Genomic DNA, 24331 nt, shown 5'->3' on the forward strand with positions numbered 1-24331 from the left:
TCCCAACAGTCCTGATTAAAAGCCATTGTAAACCCATCCGGCCCTAGAGCTTTTGTTCTATCCATAGAAAACACAGCCTCCTTTATCTCTTCCAAATCAAATATGCTTTCCAACCTTCTCTTGTTCTCCACCCCTACCTCTAGCTAATCCAATCCTTCTACCCACACCCTTCCACTTACTGGCCATCTTAGAATGGATTTAAAGTGCTCCACACAAGCCCCTGTTGTCTCCTCTTGTTGTGTTAACTCAACTCCACCTACTACCAATTTGGAGATAAAATTCCTCCTCCTTCCATCTGCCAAAGAGTGAAAATACCTAGTGTTTCTGTCACCCTCATGTTACACGAAATTTTTGCCTCCAGCTTATTTCCTCCTTATGCAAGCAATCCTCTGACTGTCTTCTCAAGCCTCTCCTGAGTTCCTTATCTTCCTCTCCAAATTCTCCCCTTTCTTCTTTAGAGTCAAGGCTTTCAAATTGATCCATCAAAGTCCTCTTTCTTTCTTCTATCCTCCTAAACTCCAAAAGATTCCACTCCTTGATCTTTACTTTCACAAATTGTAGTTTCTTATGGAATCCCATCCCCTCCCATTCCACCATTGGGTAACAATCATACCACCACTCCCTCACTTTATTGGTAAACCCGGGATGGAGTGACCACATATTTTCAAATCTAAAGGGGGTAGGTCCTCCACTCCTTTCCTCCTTACAAATCGCTATGGGCTAATGATCTGAGGTTGCCCTTGGGAGAGCTCTAGAAGCCAAATTTCCCTAGTGTTCTTCCCAATCCAAAGAGAACAAGAATCTATCCAATTAGAGCAAATGGGTCTAGATTGGAGATTTGACCATGTAAATGTTTTGTGGGCTAGAGGAATCTCTTTAAGCTCAAAAGCATCCACAAACCTGTTAAACTTCCTCATGCTTTTTGTCACCCTCTGATTAATCTTATTGGTTTCCTCCGAGTATCTGATCACATTGAAGTCCCCACCCACACACCATGGCTCATCCCACAACCCTCTAACATTTGCCAATTCCTCCCACAACTTCTTTCTCTCTCTGTAGTCATTTGGTCTGTATACATTTGTAAGCACCCATACTTAATCATCCTCTTGTTGCTTAAACTTCATGAAAACCGAATACTTTCCAATCAGCTCCTCCAGGCCTTCAACCGCATCCCTCTTCCACATTGTTACAATCCCCCCGGAAACACCCCACGAAGGAGCAGCCACCCAGCTAATCCTCTGGCTTTCCATACACTCCTTGCCCATCTGTTATTAAACACCATTCTCTTGGACTCCTATAACAGAACAATATCTAGGTCATACCTCCTTATCACCTCTTTTATTGTCGCTCTTTTCCTTGCACTCCCTATTCCCCTTACGTTCCAACTAAGTATCTTTATTTCTAATTCTTTCTTAACTCCCTCTCCGCCTACCCACTACTCTCCCCCTTTTTTTCTATCTCTTGTTACCCCGAACTTCTTGCCCCCTTCTACATCTCTTTTTTGTCTCTCTACTTCACTCAATTTCCTTTTCTTTGTTTTTATCTCCTTCTTTCTCTTTTGTAAACCTTCTTTCAACACATTCAGATCTTCCAACCTACATCCCAACTTCCCCACAAATTCTGTTATCATGTCCTCATTCACCGACTCCACCCCTATCCTTCCGACATTTTCCCCTCCATCTCTGCCCCCCTGCCCTTCCCTCCTCTCCTCTGGTCCCACCCCTCTTCTCACCTCTCCCTCCATCCACCATTTCCTGTTACCTCCCACCTGCCATGTTCTCTCCCCATATTCCTCTCCCACTCTAGCCTCCTTCCTTTCCTTCCTCTCCGCTGACCCCTCCCCTCTTCCTTCCACCCCATCCCTCCTCCAAGTCAGAATTCCTTCCACTTCATTAAATAATCTTTCAATGATTTCCCACACTTTTTCATTCCTATACCTCCCCTCCCACACCTCCCCACGGTCCTTCATTCCTCTCTCCACTACCTCAAATAACCCACCATCTAGCTTGGCTGCATATTCATGGGCTACAGGACATGAAGCCGAGACGGAATTTGGAACCAAAGACACAGGAAACACATTAGTAGCACAAACCGAATTCACTTGGTTACCTGGGATTGATGAAAAGGTTGGAAAAGGACTATTCCCGGCCTCCCTCTCTTGTTCCAGAGAGGTCTCCTTAACAATATCCCATACCTCCTTAGTAGTCTCTAACCATTAGTGTTGACTGATATGAGGTTGCATAGACTTCACCAACCATCCTATAATAGTGTCTTATTCCCAGTGATACACCCCCATTTTCCTCTACCAAAAACATTAATTTTTATTGATTGAGATCATACCAAATAGGTTGCAAAGACTTCATAGTAGTAGTCACTACCCCACAAAAATTCTCTACAGACCCCTGACTGCATCCAGAGTCTGTAGGGTATTTTGTCTCACCTCCAGTATGCTCCATTGGTCAAACGGAGGCAAACGAATTTCAAAATAAGATACTATTAATCAAAAAACACTAACTTGAGATTTTCTATAGCAAAAAACTAGGGTTTCACAAGACCCAACAAAATGGAAGAAAATGGGCCAAAGAAAGAACTTGTGGCCATTCCTACCAGGGACTCTAGAAACATCTCCAGTCGGAGTTGATCTCCAAATGGGTAATTAAACTCCCTTTTAAGCCCCAAGCACCAGCTTCAAACAGTCTCTAAACCCCTTAGTCCAATTTATCTAGTTAGCTAGGGTTTCTGGGAAAAATCTCCATGAACCTACCTTGGGCCTCAACCTAAATGATAAATCTTCTCTAGAAATCGCCCCTGACTGGGTAGCATCAATCTTCAATCAATCAACAGCTTACTTCTCCATACACACTATGTATGGGCCTACGAAAAGAAAAGCAGGAAGTGGGAACCTGCTTTCATACAGAGAAGAAAACCAGTCCAAGAATTTCCTACTTGTATAACAAGAAAAATAAGAAGGAAAAAGAGAGAAAGAGTTGTTCAAGAGAAAGAAGCTGGAGGAAAAGAGGAAGAGAAGAGAAGAGAAAAAGTGTCCCTCTCTCACTCCCTTAGTCTCTATATAAATGTGTTGGATTAATTTAAAGAAACAATTACATGGGTGCCCCTAGCTAGGTAGGTGACTCAATAAACATAAGAACTAATGTGTTAAGGACCCATAAAGACAGCCCATTACAGCATAAATAAAGCAACAAACAGCTGAACTAAAGCAAGGCCCATTTGGCCCAATCTCTCTATAGATCCAGACTGCCACACAGGACCGAACTAAACTGAAATTGGCGGTTTGGTCTGGTCTGATCTAGGAAATTTAAAATTTCAGTTTATGGTTTTGGTCCGGTTTTCTGAATTTCAGAAATCAGACCAGACCATAAACCAAATTATTAATAATATATATTGGTATATATAATATATATGCTTAAACATATGTGATTATATATATATTATATATATATATATATAATTTGATACTTGAATTATATTTGTTATTTATGCAGGTATGTGTGTTATTTGGGCTTTCCAACTAGATTAAGCCCAATAGAATGGCCAAAACAGTATTAGAAATCGGACCAGACTGTTTTATGGTCTCGTCTTTCTATACTAAAATGGTTTGGTCTGGTCTGATAATTTCTAAGACCATACTATACTGGTTTGGTCTGAGATTTTCTCCAAGCGAAACCAGACCAGACCATGAATACCTCTACATGCAATATCCAATGTCTTACTGGATAAGTATCATCTACAGCACCAAAATGTATGGAATATTCAGGTACAGGGATGAAACAGAAAGGATCAGATTTGGATACGGTATATGCAAATCCAATCCAATAAGAACCTGAGGTATCCGAATTCAATTTAATATCCAATAGATATGTAAAACATAGATTCAAGTTCAATTTTTTTGCATATCTGGATACCCTGTTTTTTTTTTTTTTTTTGATAGGAAACGGTAACTTTCATTAGATAATTAAAAAGATTATAGGCTTACCACCCATAAAAAGGATGGAAAAAGAAAATCAAAAACTTACAAACAGGCCCAAAACAAAGCCTCCCTAGTAACCCCTTGCTTAGCTAAAGTGTCAGCCATTCCACTTGCTGACCTTCTTACCCAATTAAAGTGCACCCCATTCTCCCTTGCTAAGCTAATAATCTCTCTTAGAGGCTGTCTAAGAGACCACATTCCCAGGTTTCCAGTTTGCATCCACCCTATTACCAGCTTGGAGTCTCCTTCCACTTCTAATTGCTGCATGCCCCATTGTTTCGCCAATTTCAAACCTTGAAGTAAGGCCATTACTTCTGCCCTTAATGAATCTCCCACCCCAATTGGGCCCAAGTAAAGGGCCAAGACTTTTCCTTCCTCATTTCTGTACACCCCCAACTCCCAACGGACCTAAATTACCCAAGGAGCTTCCATCAAAGTTTAGCTTCACCTTGAACTGAGGCGCATAGTTGTCAAGGCGATGCCTAGGTGACAAGGTGCCCTTTGAGGCTCGCCTCGCCCAATCGCCTAACAGTTTTCTACTTCCTACTATAAAATACTTTTTTATTCACAATTTTTTGAGATTATAATTATAAAATAGACATTATTAAAATAATCATTTTGTGTGTTTATATACTAATTTCTTTCTATTATTTTCTTATCTATTAGGGTTTAATCAACACAAACATTGCTAAATGCTGTATTGAACCCTTAAAGACTTAAAAACCTGAACCAATAAGTAAGGAAGAACTAAAAATTTTATCTAATCAGCACATTTTCCTCTTCCATATATTCTTCTTCTTCTTCTTCTTCTTCTTCTTCTTCTTCTTCTTCTTCTTCTACCAATACTTTTTATTTTCTTCTTTTCCTATAACAAAAATAAGGGTTCAGCCCCTATATTTTTTTAATTTTATTTTCCTTCTTCCTTTTCTTCTCATGAATATGTTGATTTTCTATACTTTAATATGAAATTTATACTTTTCTTATGAAAACCATGAATAATTATTAAAGAAATATGGTTATGGCACCTAGGGAACTACCCAAGGATCTATTTTTTAACATAAAAAAATTCATTGCCTAGGCGATGCCTAGGCGACTAGGCCACTAGGCGCCCCCCAGTCGCCTAGCCTCGCCTGGGCGCCTTGAAAATTATGCTAAGGCGGTGGTACGCAACAATCTTGTACCACAGGGGAGGAAGGCAAGGATATAGCTATAACACTCCAATTTCTAATTAAGTCCGCTGAGGAGAAATCCTTGAAGAGATAATGTACTTTCAGCCAGTGCATAACCTTGATGGCGACAACCTCCACAAGTGCTTCCTTGGATTTTTCTTGCCCTAAGAAGATCCTATTGTTTTTCTCTTCCCAAATTGACCATAGGATGGCAGCTCTTGTTATTCTCCACATTACCCTGCCCCTTTTCCTTGGTTGTCAGAAGAAGTTAAAGTCAAAAAGGTTCAGCACACCTGAGGGTGGGTGCACCCGAACCCGGTTTGATTAATACACCAATAAATGCATATAAAATTAGCATAAATTTACAAAATTAAATATAAAACCAAAAGATATATATACCATAAAAAGAAAAAATAATTTTATTTAAATCACAAATCCCATTTAGTTCTAAAGAAATACCCAAATTCGATCCAATTAATAAACAGGTCTTACATTCAAATTTGATTTGATATATGGCTAAAAGAATATCTGTATTCAAGTTAAACAAATCAAATTCAAATTAGATTAAATTCTATATATTTGCAGCCCTATATCATAGGTAATCTTCCCTGATTAGAGAACTTTTCACACAGATTGATATAGATGCATTAAAATCAGTGCACCAATATAACTGTTATAAGTGGGGAATATACAGCAATAAATCTCTCAATTGTTGAAACCAGCCACCAAGTGGAAGGAGAACAATTTGATGATGTTGCATATTGTTAGTGGTGTTAGTGAAGGGGTATTTCAGTCTTTGTACTTGTTGAGAATGCTGATGTGTACTGTTATATTAGTTCGAGTGCCTCTTACTTAAAGAAGGGCACTCAAGTCTTTTCCAATAAGTTAATAATATAATAACAGGTCTGGCCGAATCAAGGGATTAACTTTTTTCCCTAATTCGAACCAGCCTTTCTCTCTTCTCTCTTTTCTTCTTTCCTCTCCTACTTCTTGCTGTCTACTTTACTCTACAGTCAACGAACAAGACAGAATTCTATGGCAGGTCAAACTTCAACATGGTATCAGAGCTAGGTTCACCAAATCAGACTTGCTAGAATTCTGCCTTCTGCGCATTTGAATTAGGGTTTCACTTGGGGTTCTCAGTTGTGAGTTGGAGACTGGGAAAAGGGCTGAAAAGGAGTGATCGCCCTCTTCCCTAGGAGGTCTCTATGCCTCCGATTGTGTCGTTGGTGATTGGTTGCTGTGGTTTCTAAGCCCTAGTTAGGGCTGGTACGTGTGGTGCAGTGGTGTCTCAGCCCTTCGTATGGTTGGCCTTCAGGCGATGAGGTAAAGTTTTTTTTATATATTTTTTTTTGGAATACATGAGAGGTGTAGTACAGTTCGCATGATGGGTTTTCAGATTGCAGTATGCTAGGGTTTATGCTAGGGTTTATTCTGGTTTGTGTGTGATTCGAATGGCAATAGTGTCTACTGAATGGTGAAGCTCCCTATAGTTGTGGATTAATGTTGGTGGTGTTACAAGTGTGGTTTTCAGCTTTTGATATCGCTGAAATCAGTGTGTAGACCTCGGTGAGTAGGGGTTGTGGTGTTGTAGTTTTTAGCATTTAATACTGCTGAAATCAGTGTACAGATTTCGGTGAGTAGGGTTTGTGGTGTTGCAGTTCTCAGCTGTTGAAATCAGTGTGCAGATTTCGGTGAAGTGTCTGTGTGTAGTGTGCAGTGTGTAGTGCTCCTAACTCAGTGCTCAGAATTAAGGGAGTTCGGCAATGGAAGATAACAGTGATAGTAAACCTAGTGTCATGATATCTACTGACTACCTGAATGTCCAAATGACCTCCATTAAACTGAATGGAGAGAATTATGTCCCTTGGGCCAAGTCTGTAGAGGTTTTTCTGAAGGCGAAGAAGAAAGTGAAGCATATAAGAGAGGAGAAACCCCCCGCTAATTCTCAGGAGTATGAAGACTGGGAACAGGAAGATGCACAGATCATTACATGGTTGTGGAACAGTATGGAACCCAAAATCAGTGTGAACTTCATTTTTCTTGACACAGCCAAAGAGGTGTGGGATCATGCTAAGAAACTGTATTCAGGTCAGGATAATACCACTAGGGTATATCGACTGTATCAGGAATACTTCAATCTGCAACAGGGAAATCAGAGCCTTGAGGAGTACTATGCCAATGTGAGGAATATCCGTAATGAGTTAAATGTCTATCATCCTCTCACTTCAGATGTCAAAGTTCAACAGCAACAGCGAGAGCAGCTTGATGTGACACGGTTTCTGGTGGGGCTGAAGTCTGAGTATGAACCTGTACGAGCCCAGATACTAGGGGGATCTGCTCTTCCATCTTTAGAGGAGGTGTTTGCTCGTCTTCGGAGGGCTTCCATTGGATCTATGGACTCTAATGTCTCCGATAAATCAGCATTTGCAGTGTCAAGAGGCCGAGGTGGCAGAAGTGGGACTCGAGGAACCCAGCCTGGCAGGAGTGGTAGTGGTGGATCTACACATATCCGTGGTGGTGGTCGTACTGGAGGCAGAGATTCAGGGGGAGCTCGTGGTAGAGGACGTGGCTCGGGTCCACGGAAGTGTACTCACTGTGGTTTGGATGGACATACCATTAACTACTGCTATGACTTACATGGTCCTTTCTCGACGTGGGCCAACCATGCCATGACTAGTGACACCAGTTTCAGCTCTACACAGGAGAAACGGTCAACTGACCCGATGCCTTCTACTCCCTCAGATGGTCCAGGCAAGGAGATGGTGAGTGCTCCTCGTGATGAGTATGAGAGGTTTGTTCAATCCAAGTCGCAGCAGAACACAGCTTCCTTTGCACACTCAGGTATGGCTTGTTTGGCATCCACACCCAACCCCTGGTGTGTTTTCATCTCTCACTCATTGCTCAACATCACAATCTGTTACGCTTGCTAATGGCTCCACGTCATCTATTTGTGGTGTTGGTAATGTTGACCTAGACCCTGTATCACAATCTGTTACCCTTGCTATGACATCAGTACTCCAATGAAGCTCTATTGTGACAATCAGGCAGCGGTTCATATCTCTTCCAATCCAGTGTTTCATGAAAGAACCAAGCACATCGAAGTTGACTGTCATTTTGTGAGAGAGAAGATGCTGAATGGGGTGATAGAAACTGCATATGTTAGTACGGGAAACCAGTGGGCAGACTTGTTTACAAAAGGCTTGAGTCGGGGGAGAGTGGACTACATATGTAACAAGCTGGGATTATATGATATATACTCACCAGCTTGAGGGGGAGTGTTAGTGGTGTTAGTGAAGGGGTATTTCAGTCTTTGTACTTGTTGAGAATGCTGATGTGTACTGTTATATTAGTTCGAGTGCCTCTTACTTAAAGAAGGGCACTCAAGTCTTTTCCAATAAGTTAATAATATAATAACAGGTCTGGCCGAATCAAGGGATTAACTTTTTTCCCTAATTCGAACCAGCCTTTCTCTCTTCTCTCTTTTCTTCTTTCCTCTCCTACTTCTTGCTGTCTACTTTACTCTACAGTCAACGAACAAGACAGAATTCTATGGCAGGTCAAACTTCAACACATATATTGAAGACTTGACCAATTTTGAAGAGTACAAAGATAATATATGATTATTGAAACTTGGAAATTTACTAGTTTTGGTAGTGAGACATGTTATGCTTGGAAAATAAAAAAACAATAAAAAGAAGAAGAAGAAGCTCTTGGTGATGAGTAGCTATTAAACATCTTCTATTCATGCTATAACATGGACAGAAATTATGTGATTCAGTATTAGCTCAAGTGCTCCAATTTCATTAAAGATAGCATGGTTAAAGGGACTTGGTGACTGAAGAAATCCAGATCTATGTGAAATTGCATGGTCAAAGAACAGAGAAGATGTCACCATAAATTGTCAATACATGGTGCCATGGTGGTGCTTTCAAATAGGTTGGAGATAGCATAGTTACAAGTGTTGACAGATGTTGCTGTACACATGTTTAGTACCACAAGGGTACTTTTGTAATTTCTTCATATTTTATGTTGTACGACCAGCCTAGTATAAATAATAACATACTGCGCACGCCTGCAGTATTTCTTTGGGCTCTCGGTCCTCTCACCTCTCCTCTCTTCTCTTCTCTTGTTCAACATGGTATCAGAGCTAGTCGTCCAGACCTGAAGGGTGATGTCAAGCAAATCTGATTTGTTCATCTTCCAATGTCGAGCAGCCAGTCTCTTCATCTCCCAGCTGTATCCATCTGCTGTTCAACCTTAAGCAAGAAGAAGTCTGCCTGGCTTTTCATCTTCCAGCGTAGAGAAAGCTCTGGTTTATAGAGAGGCTATCATCTGATGTTCAAGAAGGTATTATCTACTGTTCATCTACAGTCGGGTGCCCTGGTATTCAACTGAAGTTTCTTTTTGTGTTTCTTTGCACCCATTGATGGACTGTTGATGCCCTAATATTCGACTGAGTTTTTTTTTTTGTTACTGCTGTTCGGCTACCCTGTTGATGGACTGAAGTAGCTCTTTCTTTTACTTTGATCTCATTGACCGTTCGTCTGCCCTGAAGTTGGCACTGTACCAGGTCTGCCGATTGGGTTAGATTGCATTCTGTTGTGGGGTCGTATGATATCTGTAAAACCGTAGGTCATACAGACCTGTTTATGTGCTGCAACAGCAGTGTTTGTCTTTTGAATTCCTGTAAAACCATAGGTCATACAGACCTGTTTACGTGCTGCAACAGCAGTGTTTGTTCTTGGATCCCTGTGAAACCGTAGGTCATAAGGACCTGTTTGTGTGCTGCAATAGCAGTCTTTTTAGTGGACTGAAAGTCAGGAAGTGCCTGGTGCCTTCTATAACAACTCTGTGAGGCAGTGCTCCTTTGGGTGCTGTTTTTTAAACCAGAAATCATGAGTGGTGAAGATTCAGCCACATCTGGAGTTTCTTCAATGCTGAATGGAATGAGTGGGGGTGGTGTCCTATCCTTTCCTATGGCTGTTGTCCCTCTTGATGGTTTAAATTACCTAGAGTGGTCAAGAGGGATCAAGTTATACATCACTGCAAGGGGGAAGATAGGCTATATTAATGGGAGAATTAAAGAACCACACTCTGGGAGTGCTGAATATGATAGATGGAATTAGGAGAACAGTATGGTTATGTCTTGGCTCTTGGTCTCCATGCAACCTCAAATAAGGAAGAATTTCATGTGGGCTGAAACTGCAATGAGATCTGGGAACAAGCAAAATCTACATATTCAGAACTGCAACACTATGCCAAGATCTATCAACTGCAGGCAGAATCGTCTACTTGTAGACAGGGGGAGAGGTGTTTATCAGTATACTACTCTGACTTGACTTCTGTCTAGAAGGAGTTGGACCATTACCAGAATGTGGATTGGAAGTGTGACGAGGATGCAAAACTGTACAAGAAACTTGTCTCCCAGCAAAGAGTGTTTGCCTTCTTACATGGTCTGAATCCTATGTATGAATCTATCAGAGTACAGATTCTCAGTTCTAAGGATCTTCCATCAGCTCAGGAAGTTTATGCTCTTGTACAATCTGAAGAGAGCAGAAGGAATTTGATGAACAGCCCTGGCGGGGATGCAGTTGTGTTGGCAGCAAAAGGGGGTGTCTCTACTAGTGTGGGATCTTCTTCCAGGAAAGGAGATCCCCAGAAAAAAACAGAAAATAAAAACAAATTGTGGTGCACTCATTGTCAGAAACCCCGACACACCAGAGATACCTATTGGGATCTTCATGGGAAACCAAAATGGGCTCAAGATTTGAATAAGAAGCAAGGTTCAGATGTGAATAAAAGGTCCGGACAGCAAGGTACAAAGAAATACAACATGGCCAACGAAGCTACTCGGGAGAATCAGCCCTCCATCCCTACTGTGACTCAGACACATCTCTCTGGATCTGACCCGAGGGAGGATATTATGAATTCCTTCCGTGACCATTTAGAGCTCTATGGTAGAGCAACTCGTCAGATGGATGCTCCTCCCTCAACCTCATTTGCATCTACATCAGGTAACTCTACCACAGCTTTCCATGTTGCTTCTCACACCCTTGCCTCTCCATGGATCATTGATTCTGGAGCGTCAAAACACATGACTGGTATGTCCTCTTACTTTCAAAACTATCACCTTCTTTTGGAAGAGACAAGGTGAGACTAGCTGATGGATCATACACTTCCATAGCTGGTCAAGGAACCATCTCTCTTCCCCTTGGCCTTACCCTCTCTGATGTTCTACATGTTCCAAAATTTCCCATTAATTTATTCTCTGTTAGTAGTGTTACTAATTCCTTAAACTGCTCAATGACCTTTTTCCCTTCTCATTGTGTGATTTAGGATCTGGCCTCGGGGAGGACGATTGGTAGGGGACATATGGTTGATAGACTTTATATGCTGGAGAATAAGGTTGGTCTTCATGTTACAGAGTCTATGAGTCAATCCTGTAAGAATCAAGTTTATTTATGGCATTGTCGCCTTGGTCATTTGTCTTTTGAGTCTTTAAAAATTGTGTTTCCAGAACTGTTTAAGTCAATGTCCGTTTCAGATTTCTCTTGTCAAACGTGTCAGTTAAGTAAACATTGTAGAACTCATTTTCTTCAAAAAAATAGTAAATCTGAATTTCCTTTTCACATTGTTCATTCTGATGTATGAGGCCCTGTTACTTTACCATCTGAGAGTGGTTACAAGTATTTTATTACCTCCATTGATGATTATTCTAGATATACTTGGGTATATCCTATGCGAACCAGGGAGAAAGTACCAAAAATTATCCAAGATTTTCAGCGGATGGTCTTCACTCAATTTTAGACTGAAATCCAAATTTTTCAGTCAGACAATGCGAAAGAGTTTTTTCATAGTGATCTCACGGAGTTCTTTGCTTCGCGTGGTTCACTTTACTATAGCTCTTGTGCCCGAACACCACAAGAAAATGGTGTGGCTGAACGGAAGAACCGACATCTCCTTGAAGTGGCTCGGGGTTTACTACTCCATATGAATGTCCCCAAATGTTTTTGGCTTGAGGCTGTTCTTTGTTCTACCTACCTCATTAACCGTATGCCCTCTCGTTGGTTAGAGTACAAAGCCCCACATCAGCTTCTCTTTCCTAAGGCCCCCCTTCTTCCCATTCCTCCTCGTGTATTTGGTTGTCGGTGCTTTGTCCAAAATCTGTCTCCCACCCGTGGGAAATTGGATTCTCGTGCTATTCCTTGCATATTCCTTGGTTACTCCTTCACTCAAAAGGGATACCGTTGTTTTGATCCTGTTTCTCGGAAATTCTATGTCTCCATGGATGTTTCTTTCTTTGAGGATGAGCCTTTCTTTCCTATTTCTCCTCAGGGGGAGTGTAGGCATGAGGAGAAACTAATTCAGCTCCCTTCTCTTCCTGATTCTCCGCCTTTTCATGTCTTCGTTCGTCATCGCAAAGGCCAACCAAATTCAAGAGATGTGGAGAATCTAGAAGTTGTACCTCCAGTGCCATCAAACTCCTCGGGGGAGGATCATACCCACTTAGGTAACTTGGCTCCCAATGTTGTTCCTGATTCTATTGAAATTGATACCTCTGTTGCTAATGACCTTAACCTTCCTATTGCTCACAGGAAAGGTGTTAGATTGTGCACCACTAAACATCCCATTTCCAACTTTGTTTCCTATGAGAACATTTCACCCTCATTTCGTGCTTTCCTTACCTCTATTGACAGTGTCCCTATCCCCAAGAATGTGGCAAAAGCTCTTTCAGTACCTGAATGGACAGATGCCATGAAAGAAGAAATTAATGCCCTTCATAAAAATGGCACATGGGAACTTGTAGATCTTCCTAAGGGAAAGGATCCAGTTGAATGTAAATGGGTGTTCACTGTCAAGCATAGGGCTGATGGAACGGTGGAGAGGTATAAAGCTTGCTTAGTGGCAAAGGAGTTTACTCAAGTGTACGGAGTTGATTATACAGAAACTTTTGCCCCTATTGCTAAGATGAACTCCACTACAGTTTTATTCTCTCTTACTGCTAATCTGGATTGGGATCTACATCAGCTTGACATCAAGAATGCATTCTTGAATGGTGATCTTGAAGATGAAGTTAAAATGATTCAACCCCTTGGTTTCCTAGCTCAAGGCAATGAACAGAAAGTGTGCAAGTTGAAGAAGTGTTTATACGGGTTGAAACAATCATCAAGAGCTTGGTTCAGTAGATTCCATGTTGCGGTTCAGCAGAAAGGATACAAGCAATGTCAATCAGATCACACACTATTTGTGAAAAGAGGAGAAGGTAAAATGGTTGCTTTAATAGTAAATGTGGATGACATAATTGTTACTGGTGACTAGAAGGATGAAATCCAGAGGTTGAAGGGTTTCTTGCCACTCAGTTTGAAGTGAAGGATCTAGGACCTCCCAGATACTTCCTTGGAATTGAAGTTGCCCGATCAAAAAGGGGTATCTTCATTTCCCAAAGGAAATATGTCCTAGATTTGTTTTAGGACACTGGAAAGATGGGAGTGAAGCCAGTTGAATATCTTTCTATGACTTTCCCAGACATTGCTTATGTTGTTGGTGTCCTCAGTCAATTCATGCATGCACCTAGGTCCACTCATCTTGAAGTGGCAGAAAGAATCCTCCGATATCTAAAAAAGTTTCCTGGTGCTGGCTTGTTATTTCAAAGGCACGAGCATTTGAAAGTTGAAGTTTATATAGATGCAGATTGGGCTGGATCTCAAAGTGACAGAAAGTTTACTAGTGGCTACTACACCTTTATAGGAAGGAACCTTGTTACATGGAGGAGTAAAAAACAAAATGTGGTGGCTAGATCCAATGCTGAAGCTGAATATCGTGCAATGGCTCACGGGGTAGCTGAAGGTATGTGGATAAAGAATCTGTTGAGTGAGTTGGGTTTCCTAGTGGACAAGCCTATAACTCTATTCTGTGATAACAAAGCAACTATAAACATTATTGCTAACCCAGTGCTACATGATAGAACAAAGCACATCAAAGTTAACAAGCATTTTATCAGAGAGAAAGTCATCATAGGTGAAGTATGTACTCCCTATGTCAGCTCTGAGAACCAACTTGCAAACATCTTTACAAAAGGGCTACACCATTCCAAGGGTACTTTTCTAATTTCTTCATATTTCATGTTGTACGACCAGCCTAGTATAAATAATAATATACTACACACGCCTGCAGTATTTCTTTGGGCTCTCAGTCCTCTCGCCTCTCCTCTCTTTCTCTTCTCTTCTCTTGTTCAACAACAAGTATTCAATCTTGTGTGAGGTGTATTCAATAGAATTCTTTTAGGCACACCATGAGAATTCAATCAGAAGACCATTCACCTGGAAATTTGGAATATATACATCTTTATGGGCAGAAAGTCAAATTGGTACCACTAAAAACAAATAATGATTGAAGGCGGTACACTTATTTTCTTCTTGCTGCTAAGAGGATGAAAGAATCAAAATTTGTAGTTAACCAAAACATAAAAATCAAAGTCAAGTTCAATTCAAAGGGAGGCTCTGAAACAATTCAATCTACCAGAAATTTTTAGCAACTAATGAAGAAAAGGAAGATGCAAAGACGAGAAAAAGTCAAACTAAAATTCACAATAACAAATACAAACACTTAACCATTTCTTTTTCACAGGAGAAAAAAAATAATATGAAAAGGGAAAGGGAGACTACTTATAGTTAAATAAAATAAATACCTCCTCGCTTTTGAGCTTCTTTGATAATATGAAGAGCAAGGGTTGTTTTCCCAGACGCTTCTTGTCCATAAATTTCAACAATTCTTCCCTGAAGTCAACATTTTTTCATAGATCAAGATCAACATAAACAAGCCTTTAGATTCTTTATTGGACCAAGTAACGTGGAAATACTGAGCCAAGAAATGCCACTAAAACAATTGAATTTGAGGCACAATAAGATTCCTATTGTATGCAATAGAATATCATATTTCCTTGATAGCAATAAATAGCATACTACAATAGATATTTTTGACAACGATAAAAGTATGGAATTTCACTAATAAGAAAAACAGGTTTGCAAAGATATAAACCCAGAGAACAGGTAGACAGACAGACAGAGATTCTGATCAAATTAGCTTGGTAAGCAGTAGATAATTGCAAATGTGTTGTCTCTCATGATCAAGCAAGTCCTCCCTACTATTGTTGCACCTAACCAAGGAGATTTTGTGAAGGGGAGAGATATTTTATCAAATCTTAATTGCAAACGAGAGTGTGGAGAATTTCAAAAAGACTAAAAAAGAGTGGTATGTAAACTGGATCTAGAAAAGGCTTATGACTTGGTTGATTGGTCCTTTCTGATGGAAGTGTTGTTCAACTTTGGTTTTGGGGACAGATGGTGCAAATGGGTCTTGGAATGTGTTAGGAGTTGTCACTACTCTGTGTTAGTAAATGGAATAGTGGAATAAGACAAGGAGACCCACTTTCCCCTTTCTTGTTTACCTTGATTGCAAATTTTAAGAGGGTGGAGAATAGGAAGGGAGGAGATACCACTTACCCACTTGCAATTTGCAAATGATACAATCTTATTCTGTGAAGGTGGGAACTTGAGTTGGATTAGAAACTTGAAATTGGCTATACAACTCTTTGAGCAAATGTTCAATCTTAAGGTGAATTTTGAAAAAAATTGTACTTGAAGTTATTGTTGTTAGAGCTTTCCCACCAGTCGTTGGTACATGGCTTTGTCTTCAAGAGGCTCACCCTCTTCTACACTTATCTTATGATTCAATTCAATGAGTGTCTCTACTAGTGAACTCCAGATTGTCTCAACATGGCATTCCTCCTCTCCTCTCCAAACACAAATTCATAAGCTTGAGAAAGAGTTGCACTCTCTCTAGAAAGGATGTGTTGCCTAGCAATATCAAATTCTTGGTTCAATCCAGCCAAGAACTCAAAGGCCCTATTCTTATCTACCAACTTTTGATAGGTTGTTACATCCTTCGTACTCTCCCAAAGCACAATTTCCAAGTGATCTCCTGCCAAAGTGTTTTCAGAATGGAGAAATACATAGCAAAAGGCTTATCTCCTTATTTTGTATTAATCACCTGGTTCCTCAACTGATAAGCTCTGGCTACATTCTATTTTTGGGAATAGGTCTCAATCACTCCATCCCAAATCTCCTTTGTTGTATTAGTCCACAAAAAATTCTTACCAATTTGTGGTAACATTGAATTACACAACTAAAACATCACCATGTAATTCTCTTGTACCCACTAGGAGGAATCTGTATTAGGTTTTTTCTCATCCCCAGTAAGATATCCTAGTTTCCTATGAGCTCCAATAGTCATCTTGGTTGATTATGCGCACTCTAGATAGTTTGTACCATCTAACTTAATTGTGGTAATAAGCCCATGTCCAAAAGATTCTCCAAAGCTTGCTCTGCCCAGTCCCATGTCACTGGTTGAAGTCTACTCAGTGCTCCAGCCCTCCATAATTCTCATAATAGATTAGAAAAACAATTGTAAGTGAGAAAGAATGAATTTATCTACTTTAGAGGCCTCAAACACCCTTTTGGTACACAGAAACCTCTTCCCACGGTCCCACCAAGATTCTTGTCACCATAGGAGCAGGTAGAAACAAGAGAAAAGGCTTTCACTCCCTCCAAAGACCTCAAAAATCACTGGAACTTGAACCGCCCCATTCAAAATTCACCAAAAACTCCAAAAAATCTAGAGAACCCCTTCCCAGGTCAATAATGAAGGGCTTGTTCGTTTCTTCTTAACTCTTATCTCTTAAGAGGAACCTTTTGACTTTAAGAGAAAAATGGGTGTTCGTTTCCTCTTATCTCTTATTTCTTAAAGTGCAACCATACAACTTTTTGTTTTCCAATGATACCCCCAAAAAGAAAAACAAAAGCTCTCATATATGGGATCAAAACGGATATTTGATCATTTTAATTCAGAATTCAGAATTGAGAACAACATTCTCTGCATTCAGAGTTCAGAGGAAAGAAAAGTCCACCAATACCAATATACCTCTTAATGTAATTATTGCATTTTCAGATGTCAGACTTCTGAGCAAACAAACAAGCCCGAAGAGTCCTACTGCAATCAGGATTCTTACCTCTTCTCTAGCTCTTCTTGATTTTGGTGATCAACCCTAGATCTGCTATAAAGGGTTCTAGGTCCCCCCCAAAAAATCCCAAAATTGGGCACTTTTGAGGTCTTCGATGAGCCCTCTAATACATCATGCAGTCAGCTGATCTATGGATGCATGATGGGAGCACAAAGAAAAGCTCAAACCCTACTCTGATACCAAGTAGAAATCTGCAGAAATAAAAAAAAAATGTAGAAAAAGATAAAGAAAAGAAGAGGTTTTGTGAGAAGAGAGAAGAAGATGAGAAAGAGTAGAGAAAAGAATGAGATAGTCATCAGACATGGCAGCTAAACACAAAAACTCCATAAAGAACTTAAATAAGGCACAAAAATGCTAAACAAATAATCAACAAAATTAATTCATAAATCTACACAAAAATCCTCAACACTCTACAGTACATTCTTTTGCTTCTTCTTTAACCTTCACAATAAGATAATCAGCCTTACCCCTCCTAGTAATATGCAACTTAGAAAATGGAGAAATTCAAGCTGTCCATACTGTCACCACCCATGGATGAGGAAGAAGTAACCCCTGATGTTGCTGAATCCTGTATAGACATTTTGTAGAAGACTGATCACTGTAAAAAGGAGGTCCCACCTGATGCTAGCTACAAAAACACCTAAGACAGTAGCACTTTCTCACCGGAAAAAAAAAAAGGAAAAAAAACACTTCTGGAGTGACTAATAACTTCACACAAGGGTCTTTCAGTTGATGTTCAAAGTCCAATGCCTAGACAGACCTGTATTCCACTGTTTGAACTAAAAAACCAACTCAAGAGAGAAATAACACACTCCACAGAAAATCAGGACCTCTCTCACACATTTACAATAATCAGAAATTTTATTTGCATTCATACAAGCAGTCGGCATGCACTCCTGCTTCTCACAGGTCATATGATCCCCACAAAGAACATAGGAAGTTTTGAAAGAACCTTTAAACCTCCATCAACACCCACTGATCACCTCAAAGAACAATTCTCTTGGCCCCAGGATCAAGGAACAATAAAGAATTAAAGAAAGAGAAAAGGGCTTCAGACCAACCTGGGCTTTTTGAAAAGTTCTTCCCAATCAAAAACAGAGGCAATCAGGAATAGAAAATAGAAAGAAGGTGAATCTGGTCAACATTCCTGCTCTGATACCATATAATCCAATGAAAAAATAAGTAGAGGACAAGGACAGAAGAGAGAAAAGAAACAAGAGAAGAATGGTTCAAATGTTTAGAGCTCAAAAAGATGGCTGGTGGTGCCCTCATTAGTGTTAGTATTACAGTGAGATCGTTAAAAACAGAACATAAAACAAAATGACAATTCTACCCTACAGCATCTAACTCTATATTACAATACCTCCACGGCTGTTTTTTTTTGGACCATATGGGAGAAAAGGAGAATTTGTCTTTTTGAAAACAATTATGCTGAAAGTGATGTGTTGCTGAACAGGATTAAAGAAAGGCTTTGTTCTTGGTTAGCTGTTCATGAGGATTTCAGGGGGTTGGGCATTGATAGATCTTTTGATAGAGATATCCTTCTTTCTTGTTAATTTCTTGCTAACAAGGTGTATAGACGTGCTCATGGGATGTACGAGGCTTAAAGATGCATCTCATTTTGTTTACATAATTAATACAATACCTTACCTTCACAGAAAAAGAAAAAAAAAATCAAAGACTTTAGCAATGACAAGAGGAATTGCTCATATAGGAAATACTGAATAAGAAGTCCCCTTTATTGCTAAGGTGGGTGGAAAAGGAGCACAAAACTGAGGGAATTGTTTCACCCAATGTAAGGACCCAAGTTTGCTCATGCAAGAGGAAATTATTTTCATAAGAGATGAGGGAGAACTATCTGGCTAAGTACAACTTTTAAATGCTCTTTTAATAATATTGTGCACACTGGTTTGACTATATATTTAAGAATCATGTCCTATAGGAAAAGAAAGCAAAAAGGGAAAAGAAAAAGATATAGAAAAGATGCATAAATTCCCACATGGAATTCCTAAATCGCATTAAAGACAAGAAACTGTATACAAATATAATACACATTTTTATGGATAAAATACACCATTTGGCAAGAAACTGTATTAGAAACAAAATAGACAATTATACTATATAGATAAAGAAACTCCATGAAATAATAGATATTAAAGACAAATTGGATAAAAGATTAACAGATACACGTATAATAAGAATTCTAAGCATTTGATCTTGCCAGCTAATACCTTTGGCAATCCTCCAATCCCAAGAGCCAAATCAAGCTTTAAAGAACCTGTAGATATGGTTGGTGCATATCGTGAACCAAAAAAGCGCTGCATTGACAACATAGATTCTTTATCAAAATCGCCAGCAAGCCGAAAGAGAGCTGAACGTAATGCAGCATCCTTCTCCATTGCTTTGTCATCATCATGAGGTTCATCACATCCATACTCAGAAAATTCAACTGAAACAAAGATAGCACTTTTGTATATGTTAGACCAAAAGGCATTTATGATACAACCACCAACTGCTATAACACCAGTAAGTTCTTTTTTTTTTTTTTTTTTTTTTGAAAGCAGGCTAGAAAACAACTTGTCAAAGGAAACGGATGGTTTTAAGCCTTTAAGATAAGTAATAGGCTTAATAAAGAAAGAGACCATGTTGAAATTGCATATGGTTTGAGAATCACTCTTGCACTAAATGGCATTAATATGCAGTTCCACTGGCTCCAAAATCTAATTATAGAAGGGAACCATTTCATGGTATATTTGAGTTTTTTTTTGTAGTAAATAAAAAAGAAAATCTATTTAATGGAGATAAGAGTGATTCTCAAACTTACCAAACGAAAGATCCAAACGCCAAGCTAATTAAAATATATTCCAAAACCAACAATATGTCTCTGACTGAAGGGTTATGAAGGTGCTTTAATAAATTAGAATAATCACCTTCTAGTCATAAAATCAATCAAGGGTTACGAAGGTGGAAAGTAGAAAAAAAGAACAATATGAACACTACAGAAAATTGCTAATTCGATTGTTACCTACAGAAGAAAGGTTACTGGTATGCATCTCCATGGAATCCACCAGATGACTTCTCTCATTCTGAAATGCAAATTAAGAGCAATATTATAAAATAAACCAACTACTGTGAAAAGATAAAACAGAAATGACACAAACCAGAACTTGTAAGTTTTGATCAATCCACCAGATGAACTGTTAATTAAGAGAGAGAGAGAGAGAGGGTATCACACCACAATTCCTCAATTACAAACAACAAACATGAAAAATTGGAGCATCTGATAGAAAAAGTCAAACCATGCCTTGAAAACTCAATCAGTAGGCCGAATTTTTAACAAATCAACCACATCATTGATCAAAAAAAATATTAATAATGAGTTAACTATGTTGAGAATATGCATTTGGCTTAGGGTTATTTTTGTCTTTTCAATTATTTGTATTTTGGGTGCCCTTATAGGGACATGGCTATAATTTCTATCTGAGTATATAATGAAATGTTTTGGGTGTAACAGTAACACACACCCTCTCTCATAACTTCTTCCTACACTCGACAACTTGGTATCAGAGTGGGAAGAAATCTTGGACTAGATTTCTCTGTTAACTCCCAAACTCAAGGAGACCTGCTGATGTCAGACCACCGCCGGATGACATCAGCAGTTCATACAGGTAGCAGCAGCAACCCTTGAAACTGATCTACTCCGGTACACCTTGATGTTAGGGTTATTTTGGTATGGTTCTTTTTTTTTATCAATAACAGACTTTATTAATTAAGAGAAAATTTATGAGGCTTTAGATACAATAAGGGGGAGATAAAAAGCCTTAGCTCCCCATTAGCAAATTACAATGAAAGGAAATTAAAAAATAGCCCAAAAGATAGACTCCCTATTCACCCCTTGCTTGGCCAACCCATCTGCAAAAGAATTAGCGGTCCTCTTCACCCAGCTGTATTGTATCTCAATGCACCTACACAGCCATAAAAATTTTTTCTTTTCATTATTGTAGCTCCACAAACCACTGTCCTCTTTCTTCAACCTGCTAATCACCACCTTTAAATCGCCTTCCAATATCAGCCAACTGATATTTAGTTCCCTTGCTCTTTGAACTCCTTGATGTGTCTACGATTTTTCCCAGGTTTTACAATCAGAAATTACAGAAAATTACTGGTTCAGTGTTTGGATTTTTCCCTCCTTGTCTGAGTTCAATGCATGCTTGAACCTTGTTCGTTAACGGTATGGGAAGTGGTTCCACATTTTTTTGACCTCTAATCTTTCTTCAAGAGGTCTTTTTTCCCTCATATATTGCTGGCAAATCAGTTTTGGGCCTCCCATTGGACTCCAACCGAGTGTTTCCCATTTTTTGTGGGTCCTGTGTGTGTCGGTTGGTTGTTGGAGTGCTATAGAACTATTAAAAGGCCTACTCAACTCAAATGAATTTGCCTAAGGAGTTACAAACTGTTTCCAGAGTGCTTCCGGGTAATGTTGACGACTCTAGTGGTATGATAACCACTATAAAACTTGATGGAACCATCTTCCTAGTGTGGTCTCAATCAGCCAAGTTTACTATCGAAGATAGGGGTAAGCTGGGATTTATTACTGGTAGAGAAGGGAAACCAAAAGCTAATGACCCCAAACTTACTAGATGGGAACAGGATAATTCCTTCGTTATGTCATGGTTAGTGTGTTTAATGCAGCCACATATTGCCCACAATTACATGTTCCTCTCCATTGTCAAGGATATTTGGGATCATGTCACAACCACATACAATTAGGCAAAAAATATAGTTCAAGTCTATCAACTCCGAAGGAAAACCTATAATATGCGTCAGGGGGAGAGGACAGTAGCCATTTGGAGAACTTGCCTTGACAACAGTGAGCAGTATCGGAAGTATATTGAGAAGAACCGAGTGTTTGACTTCTTGGATGGATTGAATAGTAGTATGATTTTACTCGTCAATGATGGATCATTCTGCCTACATGTCCTCAAGGTCTAAGCCGAGTACAAACAGACATGGTACTAATGAAAAGCCGAGATGATGTGGTATGTGATTACTACAAGAGGTTGAAACATATGAAGGACAGGTGTTGGAAAGTGAATCCACATTTGAAGCCTAACAAGTTTAAAACAACAAAGAAGGGTAATCCTCATCTTGCTACTTTTGGAGCTGAATGCCCTCCTAATGCACAGGCTCCCACACATGATTCCTCTTATGTGACGAAGAAGCTCAAGATTCTATTGACTCAACTTGAGAAGTTTGGGCCCTCTGCCTCTATGGTTCTAGTAATCCTTCCAATGCTTTTGCAAAAATAGGTACTACACTTGTCAATCTTCTACTATAGCTCTTGGATTGTGGACTTTGGAGCTAGTGCACATATAACCGGTATGCCTTCCCACTTTACCTCTTATAAATTGGCTCCAGGAGAAGGAAAAATCACTGTAGCTAATAGATCTCAAACCCCAATCTTTGGTCTAGGGGAAGTTAATCTTACTCATGATCTTTCCCTGAGTCAAATCAAGATGAAAATTTGAGTCTTTTGAAGTTATGGAATTGTCGCCTCGGTCATGTGTCTTTTAAGTCCATTAAGTTTCCAAACTTGTGTCAGCCTGTGTCTAGTTTGGGTATGCAACGTAAAGTCTGTCATCTCTCAAAACAATGTAGAACTATATATCTTGCAAGTAATAGAAGGAGTGGTACTCTAAAAGGAGAATATTACCTTTGTTTTCTAGACCGACTGGCATGGGCAACTCTCTAAAAGTTGAGTTAATGGCATTGCTACAAGGGCTGAAAATAGCTAAGCAACTAGGAATGAGGCATATTGAGGTTGAAGGGGATTCCAAGGTGATCATTTCTTGGGCTAAAAATAATAGAAGTATTCTATGGACCTTCAAACAAGTGATAAGGGAAGTGGAAAAGGTTGCAAGGGAGGTAGAGGCTGAATTCAAATGAGTTAGAAGGAGTGCAAATGGGCTAGCTGATTATCTTGCTAAACAAGGGGCTTTGAGGCAACAATTGTTTTGGGTTGTAATGTAAAGTGAGACAGAAATTTGTAATAGTGTGGGAGCATTAATCCCATACACAAAGTTGTAAAACCTTATTTTAACCCTAATTTCAAATAAAATTCTCTTTTGCTTATCAAAAACAAAGTAATAGGAGTGGTATTGCTTTCAATTTGATACACACTGATGTTTAGGGCCCATACTCTATTCCTTGTATGGGCGGCTATAAATATTTTATATTGTTCATTGATGACTATAAATATACTTGGCTATACCTGATGAAGAGTAGAGATGAAGTTCCTACCATTGTTCAAAACTTCTTCAAGATGGTGGAAAAACAATTTGAAAAGCACATCAAGATACTACGGTCTAACAATGCTAAGGAGTATTTTGAAAAGCATCTGCTATTCTTCCTTGAAGAAAAGGGAGCAATTCATCAAAGCTCATGTTCTCATACTCCGCAACAAAATGGTATAGCAAAGAGGAAAAACAAACATGTTGTTGAAGTGGCTAGAGGCCTACTCTTCCAGATGTACCAACTCGATTTTGGGGAGATGCAGTTGAAGCAGCAGTATATCTAATTAATAAGCCTCCTTCATGATCCCTTTCTCTTCAATCCCCTTATCAACTTTTGTTTCCTAAGGATCCTATTTTCAATCTTCTTCTCAGAGTCTTTGTTTGTAGCTGCTTTGTTCATGGCATGAGTCCTTGCCTGAAACTTAACCCTATATCTATCAAGTGCATATTTTTGGGCTACTCTTTAGTCCAAAAGGGGTACAAGTGCTTCGATCCCCACCTTGGACGAAGGTATGTATCTAGGGATGTTACATTCCTTGAGTCTACTCCATATTTTCAGTCCACTCATCCTTCTCTTCAAGGGAAGAGTGTTTGTGAAGATCGGACTCCTTTTTGTTTTCTTGTTCCTCCTTCTATGGACATTCCTGGTTCATCTCCCTCTTGTAGTAACAGTGTTCATGCTCCACCTCCTCCTCTCCCTGTTTCTCTCCAGCAATCCTGGCAACAGTGGTTTATAAGGTGCAGAATACTCCTAAGGCTGAATGTCCACAACAATCTAATCACCCAGTTCCAGGTAATT

General features: G+C 39.5%; 1 protein-coding gene across 2 annotated transcripts in view; it reads right to left on the reverse strand.

Annotated features, from left to right (window-relative positions):
- Nucleotides 1-24331, reverse strand: part of RECA3 (RECA homolog 3) — a 62212-nt gene that overhangs the window by 33439 nt on the left and 4442 nt on the right. Inside the window, exons 2-4 of one of the 2 annotated variants that reach the window (XM_010271349.3) lie at nucleotides 20269-20325; nucleotides 19471-19705; nucleotides 14849-14936 (exon numbers count right to left, since the gene is read on the reverse strand). In XM_010271349.3, coding sequence (XP_010269651.1) covers nucleotides 14849-14936; nucleotides 19471-19705; nucleotides 20269-20325 — 380 coding nt within the window. Of the gene's footprint in view, nucleotides 1-14848; nucleotides 14937-19470; nucleotides 19706-20264; nucleotides 20326-24331 lie in introns of both variants that reach the window. The other variant, XM_010271348.3, reaches the window with a different exon arrangement.

This window comes from Nelumbo nucifera, chromosome 2, assembly GCF_055504915.1.
Source record: "Nelumbo nucifera cultivar China Antique chromosome 2, China Antique-T2T, whole genome shotgun sequence".
NCBI classification, from domain to species: domain Eukaryota; kingdom Viridiplantae; phylum Streptophyta; class Magnoliopsida; order Proteales; family Nelumbonaceae; genus Nelumbo; species Nelumbo nucifera.